Source organism: Petromyzon marinus, chromosome 9 (assembly GCF_048934315.1).
Source record: "Petromyzon marinus isolate PM22_M1 ecotype Great Lakes invasive population chromosome 9, UKy_Petmar_22M1.pri1.0, whole genome shotgun sequence".
Taxonomy (NCBI): Eukaryota; Metazoa; Chordata; class Hyperoartia; order Petromyzontiformes; family Petromyzontidae; genus Petromyzon; species Petromyzon marinus.
Genome location: NC_133675.1, coordinates 8611219 through 8624413, shown reverse-complemented (window position 1 = coordinate 8624413; position 13195 = coordinate 8611219). Strand labels below are relative to the sequence as shown.

General features: G+C 45.8%; 1 protein-coding gene across 2 annotated transcripts; it reads left to right on the top strand.

Moving 5' to 3' along the window:
• The first annotated feature begins 3426 nt into the window (after positions 1–3426).
• On the top strand, positions 3427–12550 carry GPR26 (G protein-coupled receptor 26). Of its 2 annotated transcripts, XR_012941309.1 has the most exons (4): positions 3427–5232; positions 6732–6845; positions 9695–12319; positions 12393–12550. XR_012941309.1 is itself a non-coding variant. In XM_032950579.2 (3 exons), the coding sequence occupies exons 1-3, from the start codon at positions 4568–4570 to the stop codon at positions 9936–9938; spliced, it is 1023 nt and encodes a 340-aa protein (XP_032806470.1). In that variant the 5' UTR covers positions 3427–4567; the 3' UTR covers positions 9939–12550. The 2 variants fall into 2 exon arrangements, 1 of the variants encoding a protein (XP_032806470.1); XM_032950579.2 differs by having other exon boundaries at positions 9695–12550.
• The last annotated feature ends 645 nt before the right edge of the window (positions 12551–13195 follow it).

Genomic DNA, 13195 nt, shown 5'->3' with positions numbered 1-13195 from the left:
TTCACCAATCTTGTAATAATAATAATAATCATCTGACAATGAGGGTTTTTTTTTTCTCAACAGGGTCGTGTGTGGAGTGTTTGGTCCGTGTAATGGTTAGCAGACTTGACTTGCAATTTAGAGGGCGTTCGCTCGATTTTGCAATGTTGCCATTGAAACAATGAACAAGTTTATTCAGTCCACCCAGGGAGTATAAATGGACGCATGACAGGTAGTCGATCGGCAATTGGCTTGATGGGGTAAAGTGTGGGTACTCCGATCTCTTCTGAGATATCTGGCTAGTGGAGAAAAAATTAGGCCAAATACAGTGGCAGTTTCAACAATATTACAATTGTGTTATCAGCATTGGCAAAAACAAATGTTTATTTGTAACTACTGGAGTCATGGCAACATCAATTTGAGCCACAGAATGGCCTTTGAAGAACTTATTTATCCGTACAAGGGGTACACCTCTTGTGTGTAAAGAAACAATATTCTCATCATACCAGATATATAATAATAATTTTGAGCTGGCATAGGCTAAATGCAGTTAAATCCCAAGTATGATTTTGTTATTTTTTTTGTGTTTATTCTTGTGGCTGGGCTGAGACCATAAGCCCACTAAACTTTAGAACTCGGTTCAATCACAGATGACTGCCATATTTAAACCCACAATGTCACCGATGCCAGCTCAGTGCTCTGACACAGTTTTAGTCCTCTTAGCTACACCCCCATCCATCTCACTCAAAGTATTGTTTGATATGGGGAGAGGCTGGGAGTATACTTTACTGAGCGATTTGTTTTTTTTTTCTGAGTGCAGTTGAAAAAAACATCGAATACAGCAATTAATAAAGCATAACTTGACGATTAAATTACAGCGAAACGGAAAATTATCTCCCAAAAATCCATGCTCAAAACATGTACATTTAAATCTTGACTTAAAGCTTTCGTGACTGCAGGAATTCATATTCTCTGGGTCTTTCGGCAAAGTCACGTAGTCAAAAAACCTATCTACGTGACTTTACCGAAAGACCCAATGAACCTGTACAAGACCCAAAGAACATGTACATTTAATTACGACTAATGAAAACCCATTCGCATTGCTTCATTGTAAGTTATTTTCCAGAGTCGACACGAAGTGGTTTCTAAATGAGATTATGTGCGCTTGTGTGAGACCAAGGCTTTTTGCCCACATACACATTTCTCATCGTTACTGCTACGGGGCTGCATCAGCGTTTAATATTTTTAAGTAAATATTTTTTTATTATTAAATCTGTGCCAGGAAAGAAAAAATCAATGGGTCAGCTGTTCAACAGCTTGTACTATTCCCTATTTTAATGTTTTGGGTTTTTTTACACACAAATCACTGTAATGCATGCAAACTAATACGGCATGCCCACACATTATATCGACAGTTCATGTGTGAAGTGACATTCTGTTTACAATTTTTGCAGCAACCGATGTTGGTTTCATTCAATCATTAAAATGTTCTTGATCATATGCTCGACGCTTTGTATGAGTGTTTATGAAGCAAATGATTTTTGTTTTGTTACATTTGCTGCCACACATAGGTGTATTTTTTGTTCACTAATTATTAATTGAAAGTGTCACATAGTGATGTAATTTACTTGTCACATTACATTTAAGTATACAATTTTAAAAAAGCAAACACTATGTTCATAACTAATGTCTGGTATAGGAGGGAGCTGTGGTGGTGAGATGTTAAATACCTTGCCTGGTAAGCAGGCCGCGAGTTGGATCCCGACTGACGCCTGCACATTGGGAGTGTGCATTTCGCTCTGCCCGTGATGGCGTGGATTTTTGTCCCGGTCCTCCAGGTTTTCCCCACCACGTTAGAAACATGCGTTCACAGTAGTTGGCTGCTATAAATTTCCACACAAGCTTTGTCGTCGAGCTATTATTTGTGGCTCAGGATGCTTCTGAAAAAGAGCAAAACAGCTAAATGGGCCTTACCTGGTACGATCAAACATAGTTTATAGTTTCATAGTTGTAGTTTGGTGCAGTGATTAGTGGGTGATCTCAACCAGTCCTAGTTGCCCCCTTTCAAAGGACACACGAACTGAATGATACGAATAAGAATGCGGTAATAAAATGCATTAACCTGATCATAACCTTGCCGACCAAATCATTTTTAAAAACATGACATTTTCTCCACACCCAAGTGTTACAATAACCAATTATACTGGGAACAAAAGGAACATGTTTTTACATTTATCTCGTTCGGTGGAGCAGTGGCGCAGCACAAAAGCGCACTCCACTGTGAACCTGGAGACCCGAATTAAATGTGGACGGAAGTCTGAACCACTTCTGGCTCCAACCGTTTCATACACCCGCACTGACCAATGTGGCGAAGTATGGTCAAACAATCCCCATAACCGATGCGAAGTGGGGAGGCCTTAATCCAGCAGAGTAGAAAAGGTCTGTGGATAATAAAGAACGCCTAGTAAATATATATTTAAAAACACTGACAATAAACCGAATCCCGTTCATATCGTGATAGCTGCGGGCAAGCAACAACGTGCAGTGCTTACCTCCAGATCTCCATACACGACAAATTGTGCAATGCCCCTGGATAACCGTTCACTATATCGATTGTGGACAATAAAACCCAGGGTGGTTTAATTGCATCGCATTTTATTGGTTGTGCCTAGCTTGCCACGGGCATAAACTCAGTTTGTGCAAAGCTGTGATACGGAGGGGCTAGAAATCAGAGCTCATCGTTACCGCAAGCTGTCACTGGAAAGCAATGTACAAGGCGCAGATAGCTGCACACGTAGCCTACACAATATCAAAACGGCACCGCCGTCATCTAACATCTGATACGATGCCCTTGCCTGAGAAATATAAAGCTCACGCTGTCCTCTTTATGTCAAAAAAGACATCGCTGTAGTTTATAGTCAAATTAGATCATGTGGGAGTCTTTTTTTAGGCTGACGTATCGACACCATTAAGTCAAGAAGGTCACATTGCTCACTACCATTTAATGGGTGTTTAAAGCATTGAACACGCTGTATATATGTATTATCGTTTACAGTGCATAGCATGCCAATTACTGCCATTGCATTGCTTTAGAGGAAATACACTGCCTTATTAGCAACGCGCGTGTGATGTACAATTCTTCAAAGCGTTTATCCCCAACCTACCTAGTAAACTGCTCATTAGTACGGGTGCAGGAATTAAAACCGCAACCACGCAGCAGCATTCAGCACCTTGGACAGTTCATTAGCACCGCATCAAGGCACCACGTATTTGCCTAAGCGACTCCCAGGCAAACGTTTCGTATTTCAACGAATGGACTTTAAATGTTGCACTAAAATGTACACCCAACGCGCGTCTCCCCCCCCTCCCCCCCCCCCCCCACACTCTGAATTTCTTAGGGCTTTGGATGAATTTTCATACGATGTCCGACGCATCTAGATGTGCCATTACATAAGCATTGTGTAAATGAAGTGAAGCGATAAGACACCGCACGTGCTCGGCACATGTCTTGTATACTCCGGTTTAATTAGAACATAATACAATCTTGCTGTTGATGATGATGATGATGTTGAATTTGTTGTTGTTGACGTGAACACTTTTAAAGGGTGCATCTGCATATTATGGACCACTTGTTTCCCTCTGGATCTGTTCCGCAGTACTTGTGCAAGATTACATGAGGATTAACACGTGACAGTGCAGCCTATACAAACTATAATAACTGTGAAAATCTGATAAACGGTAGTTTTCAGATTTTTGTTTCTTTTAACATATTGGTATCCCATAGGGGTGCACAATATTGACCAGATGCGAATGTGCAGAGACTAGCCAGCAAAATCTGACACCCGCTGGCATCTTAAATTATTCATTAACGTACAGAGCTGGTGAGAAAACAATAATGAGATCGTGGTAAACAGCCCCAGTTGCTTTTGAAAAGAAAGGCTCTCCCCAACGCACGCCTATGTGCCCGCGGTTATAAAGCGAGCAGATAACACGTACGTCACTGTGCAGTGCAGCAGAGGGAGGAAGAAGAAAAAAAAAACCGGAGCAGCGACTCGGCGACTAGAAAGAGGCAACAGCATTTAAGGGGCTGGCCGTGTGCGGGTGTGCAGTCTCCACTGGACCCTTGCGCTGTGACAGCAACCGCGTCCTCCCACACGGCCACCTCCTCGCCTTCTGCAATAAACCATCACCTCCACGAGCCACTACCGTCATCCACAACCACCCCGGTCAACTGCGACGCTCTGCCAACAAGCCCTGGCTTTTAGGCAAAAAAACACGCCGTCTCGCTGCAGAGGGGGTTCTCAGCGGAACGATTCATCGAGCAGAGATGACAACTGCAGGCGGTTTGGCTGGAGATCACCACGCAGAATGCCTGCCTCTCTGGGAGGGCGCTGTGCATCTGAATTGTGTTACGATTTCGAGACGAGACGCGCTCAGCGACGCCGTTAACCATCTCGTCGGCTCATCTTTTCTCGCGAATCATACCGAGGCTCTCACGATGATCACAACGGTGCCGTGGTGGTTAATGAAGCAAATATAAAAACGGAGAGTTTACGCCTCAAAATTGTGACCAAAAAAATAAGGAGACATGGACGTTGGGGACACCCTGCTGTCGCTGTTCATCGTCGTGGTACTGATCGTGTCTTTCCTGTCGAACCTCGTTGTGTTGGTATGCTACGTGTACAGCTCGGAAATTCGCAGGCAAGTGCCCAGCATATTCACCATTAACCTGACCGTGTGCAACTTAATAATGACGCTCTTCAACATGCCGCTTACACTGGCCGGGGTCATCACTCAGGAACAACCGTTCGACGACTGCCTGTGCCAGGTGCTGGGATTCACAGAGACCTTTCTGACCACGAACACCATGCTGAGCATGGCGGCGCTCAGCCTGGACCGCTGGGTCGCGGTGGTCTTCCCCCTGAGCTACACCACAAAGATGAGCTACAAGGACGCGGCCGTCATCATGAGCTACACGTGGATCCACTCGCTGTGCTTTCCCTTGGTGGCCACATATTTCAAGTGGTTCGACTACCATCGGAACTATGCCTCGTGCACCATGTGGGCCAAAGACAGCGAGTGGCTGCCCTTCTCGACCATGACGGTGGTGTACCACGGCACCACCTTCCTGCTGTCGCTGGTCGTGCTCTGCGTCACCTACATGAAGGTGCTCAAAGTGGCGCGTTTTCACTGCAAGAGGATCGACATCATCACGATGCAGACCCTCGTGCTGCTGGTGGACATCCATCCCAGGTAACGGCTCGTCCATTCGCCCCACCCCCCTCCCCCCTCCTTCCCACCCACCCACCGTGCGTAATAATACAGCGAGGACGTCACCTCAAGTCACCACCTCGCGCGCGACCCCAGGCGAACGCCAAGTGCGCGTCCAGGCGATGTTTGGTATTGGGGTCAATGTTTTCTGTGTTACACAACGTGTTACCATTGTCTGCGGGCCGCATTGTTGAATATTGAGTGCAACCCGACGCGACACCGTCACAACGATTCAATCCTCACATCTCGTGGTTCCATTCCAGTAACAAGCAAAATAACCGCATGCTTCAAATAGGCCTTCAGTGCAACTATTTCAATGCTCTCAATTATTGCATAATGTGGGATTTAGAAAATACAGTACAAACGTAATCGAAAGCCGGCTTAACCAACTTTTATTGGCTTGAGCTTTACGCTTCACGGAAGACAAATTACCCTCTTCACCGATTATGAGGAACGTATATTTGAGGGTTAGCGCATGGCTTCAAACAATGCAGACCTTCAAATGGACCCCTGCTCCTATGAACGAAACCCATCAACCTCCGGGTCATAATTGTCGGAGGGAAAAGTTCGACGCATTTTGTTTCTTTTCGGATGTGTCTAGTTAGCATAAGTATGATGTGCCACAACTAACAACTTTATAGATATTCCACAAGTAACATTGACATCAAGCTACACATTTACGTCGGTCATTTAACTTAGTATAAATATTCAGCCTTCGACGGTATGTATAAGACAAAGCACATATGCCCTTTGATTTGCGGTCAAATAAATTCCCTTGTCGATCTCATTGTGTCGGATTAAACGTTTGACTCAAAGCATGGTTTCGTTTGAAAATGCACGTACCGACGTCACCAGCAAGTCAACTTCCATCGCCGAGATTTAGTTTGATAGGAAATCAGATACACGGGCAGACCAAACAAAGAACACAATCACGCGTTATCTCACAACAAGCGTCACGGTGCACATCAATTAGTTATCAATAAAGGTGGAGCCCTGCATTTGCTTGTTCACGCTACTGCTGCCGAAAGGGCCTGCTCTAGGAATCAGCTCTCAATAATCCCTCTTTAGGGCTCCCCTGTGGAGGATATTTTGCTTTGGCTTTCTCTTTCACGCTTTCCAGAGAGGTCTTGGAAGGAGGTGGGGGAACCCACGCTTTACCCCATCACCATTACGCGACCTGCCGATTGACCAACTCGTTCATACTGCTGGGTGGACAGGCGGGGTACATAACAAACAAAAACACACGCATTGTCATAACTGCCGCGACTGGAGGACGAATACAACAACCGGCGAACTCTGGATTGCACGTTCATTACGCTCACAACCATCAACACCACGGCAGCGTCCAACAGTTAATCATTACTCATCTATCAAACCTCACATTTCTCAATACAGCGAACAGGTGGGCGATTAAGAGTGCGTTGAAGCAGGGGGTGGGGGCAGGAGATTGCGCGCGCGCTAACGACTGAATGCGTGCGCAGTGTCAAGCAGCGCTGCCTGGTGGAGCAGAAGAAGCGGCGACAGCGCGCGACGAGGAAAGTCAGCACCTTCATCGGCACGTTCGTCCTTTGCTTTGCGCCCTACGTGATCACCAGGTTAGCGCGATTTCACACTGCGTATCGCACCACCGCCCCCCCTCCCCCCCCTCCCCCGATGAGCACGGTTGGCTTCGTACGGCGCGTAAGAAGTTCAGCATACGTACGTGTACATGTTTCTCTTCCACATGCGTTGTGTTCACGCTTATCAATCGCCGGCGGGTGATGGTTGCCACCCGTTCTGGTTTTCCCAGGATCGTACCATCCCCCCCCACCCCCACCCCTTTTTCTGTTTCAGGTGAATAATTTTTCGGGTAATATTTTCATTGGCAGGCGTGCATGAGCACAAATGACAAAAAAACCACATTCGTCAATAGCACGGCACTAACAGGGGGAAAACATGTACAGTATAATAGACTTTTCGGCAATGTCCCTTCATTGGACATATATCATGTGTGAAAAAAAACCCGGTTTACGTTGGGAATGCGTTCCTGAAAGGTGGGACGAATATTGAAACGAAGTAAATTAAAGTCATGTTTCCACGAGAGTCCAACAAAGATAACAGAGGGTACGGTGAAGCTCGTGTGTTAATGCGCGCATCTTCATCCAATACGTATCTACAACGTTACATTAATTATATGTTGTACTCAACAGTACATTACATTTCTTTAAGAGTCTGCATGTTCTCCCCGTAGTTGTGGATTTTTCTCCGGGTCCTGCGGTTTTTCCCTCCACATTTAAAATCAACGTGCGTGAAGGGTATTTTTGGCTGCTATAAATGTCCACGTGATGAGCCACTTCGTTGAGCTATCATTTATGACCAGGTACCTTACGAAAAACAAAAAAGCTATATAGCTCAGTGGACCTTACCTGGTGAAGTATTTCGTGTCCAGGGCAGATGAAGGCAAAAGGCGAGAAAGGAGGGATGATGCCGTCAGTGACGTTTCAGTTTTCAGTTTCATGTATTAGGTATAACCCTGTGAGCCATGCGGCTCTTGACTCGGGTGCAACCGCAACAAAACAAAAACATGAACAAGAAAACATCTTAAAGTGACTACACGCAACAGAAAAATCCTGGAAAAAAACAGCAAAGTCTTCCAGGAAAAGCACCTATTTCAACGCTGCGTGCAATCCCAGTGGGATGCAAGTCTAACAATAACAACCATAAGACAATGTAGATTAAAGTTATCAGGCTAACTCTGTACTACAACAAACAAACATGGCTAAATCAAAACGTTTTCAAAATCACCAAAATGAAGCTATAAAAACAATGTAACATTGATCATAGGAACTGTGATTCAAATTTAACAATAAACAGTGACATAAGTGTGGAGACGAGGCGACGCTAATCAGGGAGTGTGATTTAAGAAACTAACGACGCATTCACGAAACGACGTAAACGGAGGGAGACGTGAATCGTGGTGTTACTGTAATATACATTTGGGAGCAGTGCTATTGACGAATGCGTTGAGTTTTTTTTGTTACTGGTCATTTTGCGGGAGCTTTTCTGGGAAATCCCACGTCTTCCAGAGGTGTTGAGTCCTTTGTCATACGCGTAAATCATCCAACACTCGGGACGATGCCTGTTTTAGATGCGGTTCTTCACGCTTCCTGTCGTGAGACATCCTTGTTCCCCACGATGCATCCCGCTTTTTGTTCCATCGCTGGTGGCAAATCCCACGGCAAGTCCACCCACGTGATGTACACGTGTGCCGGGGGAAACGTTTCCTTCCCCGATAGCACGTCTTTAGTCGTTGCGTCATGAATAATTCAACCGCGAGAACATTCATTCCTGCGATCGATTTAATCGCTGCAAACTTTACGATTGTTTTTTTCTACCGATAAATGTGTCAATGTTATCACTCCCGGCTCGCATGAATGTCATCGGCTGCGTTTTTAACAAAAATAAACAAATAAAAAAATCACCCCGATAGCGTGTTCTCTCGTATTGCAATAACAATACTAACAGTATAGAAATGAGGGCATTTGGCCACGTGTGTAGATTAGATCACTGGAACACGTCTCCCTGGTGGACTGACCCAGCGATGGATGTATGCGGCCTCGTGTCTAAGCGAGGCAACAGAACGGACACTCTTGGGCCCTACGACGCCCATCCCCCCCCCACCCCCCGGGACACTCCACATATCTTTCAGGCGATAACTAGCAGCTCACTTTAAACATGTAGTCTTTCGCAACCAATATTATACAGAGGTTTTTTTCTTAGGGTTAGATTGCGTAAATATAAATGTGTCGTTAAACCCGCCACCATCCGACACAGCCAATTTGTAAGGTTTAATCACATAAACAACACATGACAATGTATGTGCATCGCGCATGCGCGTTGTGCATGCATGTTATGTATGTTGATTACCCTATTAATATGTATGTTGATTACCATATTAATGACCCAACCGGTAATGGACTTCCATTTTAATTTATATGCATCGATTACCCCCCCCCCCCCACCTGGTCTGCGCACCTTATTAGCTCGCTAATGAGAACACCACATTTATCCCTCTATTTAAGACCGAGACAGGAGGATTGCTCCACAACTTTGGCTGTCACCTGAGGATGCTGGTTGTAATTACCGGCGAAACGCCGTACTCGAATTGTCAATGTTGTGGGTTTACTCTCTAACACACCGGTGTGCTGCGCTAGAAACGAATTCCCATATATTTTGTTTACGTGACAACCCTTACTAATTGGCTGCGTCGGGTGGTGGCGGGTTTAACAACACATTTCTATTTACGCGATCTAAGCCAAACCACCCCTCCCCCCTATATTATGGATAGATGCTCCCTCGAGATGGAGGGCCCGTTCCGCCGGCAGTGACGCGAGCAAGACATTGCGGGGCTGAAACTTCGCGCTGTGACTTGTGTACCGTCGCTGCTTTTGTGGTCACGCCGCAGGCTGGTGGAGATCGCGCCCTCTGTCACAGTGGGGCACCACTGGGCGCTCTTCAGCAGATGCCTGGCGTACAGCAAGGCGGCGCTAGACCCCTACGTGTACTCTCTGCTTCGCCGCCAGTACAGGAAGGTGTGGGAGAAGCCACTCGACAAAGTTCTGAGGCGAGAGCGCCATAAGTGCCACGCGCACCCAAGCTCCCAGGACACGGAGAACGACAGCGCCTGTCAAAGAGCAAACTTGAGATAACGCATTATTATTATTTTTTTATATAGAGTATATTTAAGAGAATAATATATATGTTGGGGTGGGGGGAGCGGCGGGGGGGGGGGGTCAGGATCAAAGATAACTGCAGTGCCATGATGACACATTGTAGAGAAGCAAGGGTTTTTCAATATTCGGGTCCTCGCGACCCAGCACATCGTGGGTGAGTGCACTGTACCACGTGGGACCCTCGCTACCCCCACGTTAATGATTGATACGCACGTGACGAGGAGCGTGCCGTGTCAAATAAATGAGGATGCGTGTTATCGGTAATTTCTATACCACGTGGGACACACGTCCAGTCGCATAACGGTCGATCTTGGTTTTGAATCCGCTTGTTTACCCAAATGAGACGCGTGCAGCGTGTAAAGACTTCGTCTTTGTAGTTGGACGGAAGAGGCAGGGCAAGGTGAAGAGGTACCGTAGAGGGTCGTGAGTTTTGAGACGCCACGATGTAGAATAGCACATACGAACTACAGGCGATGGATGGATCACAAACGGACATCAGTGCACGCCACGCAACTCCGTGCATTATGCTGAATGGTCAGTGGCATAGCTATCGAGTGTGCAGGCGGTGCAATTGCATCGGAGCCCAAGACTCTTAAGGGTCGGGTTACGAAGAAGTAACATTGGACAGGATGTACCATAATTCATTCCTTACACCAAAACCCATACCAACCACGCTACCCCACTGTAAACGAGTGTCCATAAATGGGTCTGTGGCACTGGTGGGCAAGGATGGCTTTGCATTATCATTTAGACACACACCACCAGAATGAATGAATTATTTATAGGGGCGTTGGCCCCTCGCCTTGTGGTGCAAGGGGCTAAGGCGTGACGCGTATACCTCTTGGTGTGTTGAATGTGCCTTGGTTTGGATCCCAGCATTAGGTCTACCGAGGACGTTACACACAAGGGCTTAATTTCCCATGGGATACTTTCCAGGGCTTAGCCCCAGGCGGATTTGGATGAACTTAAGCCCTGTTATTCAGGTGACTTCATGTTGTAGAAACCACACGTCCAAGAGGAGGAAATGTATCCTGTCGTGGCCAAGAGAGGGGCACGCGATTCGTGTGGCCGCGTGGCTCAGATTGCAGGCGACGTGCGATTGAGATTATGGAGGTGTTTTGCGCACAAAAAAAAGCCTTGCAATCAAGCCTGGGACTGAGTGACTTTCTGGGGAGTGGGGGGAGGAGTGCTGGATCATGCTATCACCACAACTTGACACGACGCGTTGCTGCTCCTTTCAGTTCGTAAAGACGTTGCCAACTAGATGATATACCTTTTATTATTTAGACGGCTGGATCGTCTTTTGTTCTCATGCTCCCGAAAGCCGGATTTCACGGAGCCAAAATGGTTCAAATCCTGCCCTAGAAATAGACGTTAAAGACCGCCACCCCTCCCCCCCCCCCCCCCTTTCATAACATTCCAAAAATACGACTCGGGCCAATTTGTACCAAGGATATATATATTTTTTCCAGAGAGCCAATGTCACCCAATGCCGAAAATCCAAAATTTCCCAGAATGCGTCCGATCTTTGTCACATCTCGGAAGCCAAAGCAGAGTTAAGCCTGGATAGCGCTTGGGTGAGGATGGAGGAGGGGGTCAGCAAACACAATAACAAAAATAGTATTTTTTTTTCAAATTTGGTAACAACCACGACAAAAATAAAAGCTCAGTATTTCAAGAACCGCAATGCATGCGAAGACGAAATTTAAAAAAACGTCACGAAGCGGTCCGTAAAGAGCCGCGTGACCACCGCGCATAAAACATGCGTCATGTGCTGCTCCATTGCGGGCAGTAGAGTGCAGTGCAACAAAAAAAACATTAGTCTGCTGTACTTTTATGCTCCCATGTCTTTCTCCGCCTCCCCCCCCCCTTCTTCACCATCCGGCACTGACCCATCGTAGGGAAGTTTGGTCAAATAACCCCCCCCCCCTCCGCCACAACCCCTCACCCCCACCAAACACTGTCCCTCATCAAGCAGTGGATTGACAAAACGCCCCGAACAAAACACACAGCTAAAGTTTCTTCAATGAGCTCTCGCCTGGATAGACATCACACATACAGGTAGACATTATACATACAAGTACACACACACACATACAAGTAGACACACACATACAGGTAGACATTACACATACAAGTACACACACACATACAGGTAGACACACACATACAGGTAGACATTACACATACAAGTACACACACACATACAAGTAGACACACACATACAGGTAGACATTATACATACAAGTAGACACACACATACAGGTAGACACACACATACAAGTAGACATTATACATACAAGTAGACATTATACATACAAGTGCACACACACATACAAGTAGACACACACATACAGGTAGACATACATACAGGTAGACATTATACATACAGGTAGACATTATACATACAGGTAGACATTATACATACAGGTAGACATTATACATACAAGTAGACACACACATACAGGTAGACATTATACATACAAGTAGACACACACATACAGGTAGACATTACACATACAGGTAGACATTACATATACAAGTAGACACACACATACAGGTAGACATTACACATACAAGTACACACACACACACATACAAGTACACACACACATACAAGTACACACACACATACAAGTAGACACACACACACATACAAGTACACACACACACATACAAGTACACACACACATACAAGTACACACACACATACAAGTACACACACACACATACAAGTAGACATTACACATACAAGTAGACACACACATACAAGTACACACACACATACAAGTACACACACATACAAGTAGACACACACATACAAGTACACACACACACACAAGTACACACACACATACAAGTACACACACATACAGGTAGACATTATACATACAAGTACACACACACATACAAGTACACACACACATACAAGTACACACACACACATACAAGTACACACACATACAAGTAGACACACACATACAAGTACACACACACATACAAGTACACACACACACATACAAGTACACACACACATACAGGTAGACATTATACATACAAGCAATAGGCATCACGTGGAAGACGACCCAACCGATTGGTCGGTGGGGAGCGGGATAACTGCCTAGGGACCGCGGTTAGGGGACCAGGTGGGGGGGGGGGGGGGGCTAGAGGTCGTGGGGGTTACGAACACGCGCAGCCAGTCCTTGTGGTGTACTAACTCGATATGGTTCGTG

Bases quoted from the DNA above. Each gene is read 5' to 3' on its own strand.
- GPR26 (XM_032950579.2), top strand. From the start codon at position 4,568: ATGGACGTTGGGGACACCCTGCTGTCGCTGTTCATCGTCGTGGTACTG. The intron at 5,233-6,731 runs GTAACGGCTCGT...ATGCGTGCGCAG, and splicing joins CTGGTGGACATCCATCCCAG to TGTCAAGCAGCGCTGCCTGG. The intron at 6,846-9,694 runs GTTAGCGCGATT...GTCACGCCGCAG, and splicing joins GCGCCCTACGTGATCACCAG to GCTGGTGGAGATCGCGCCCT.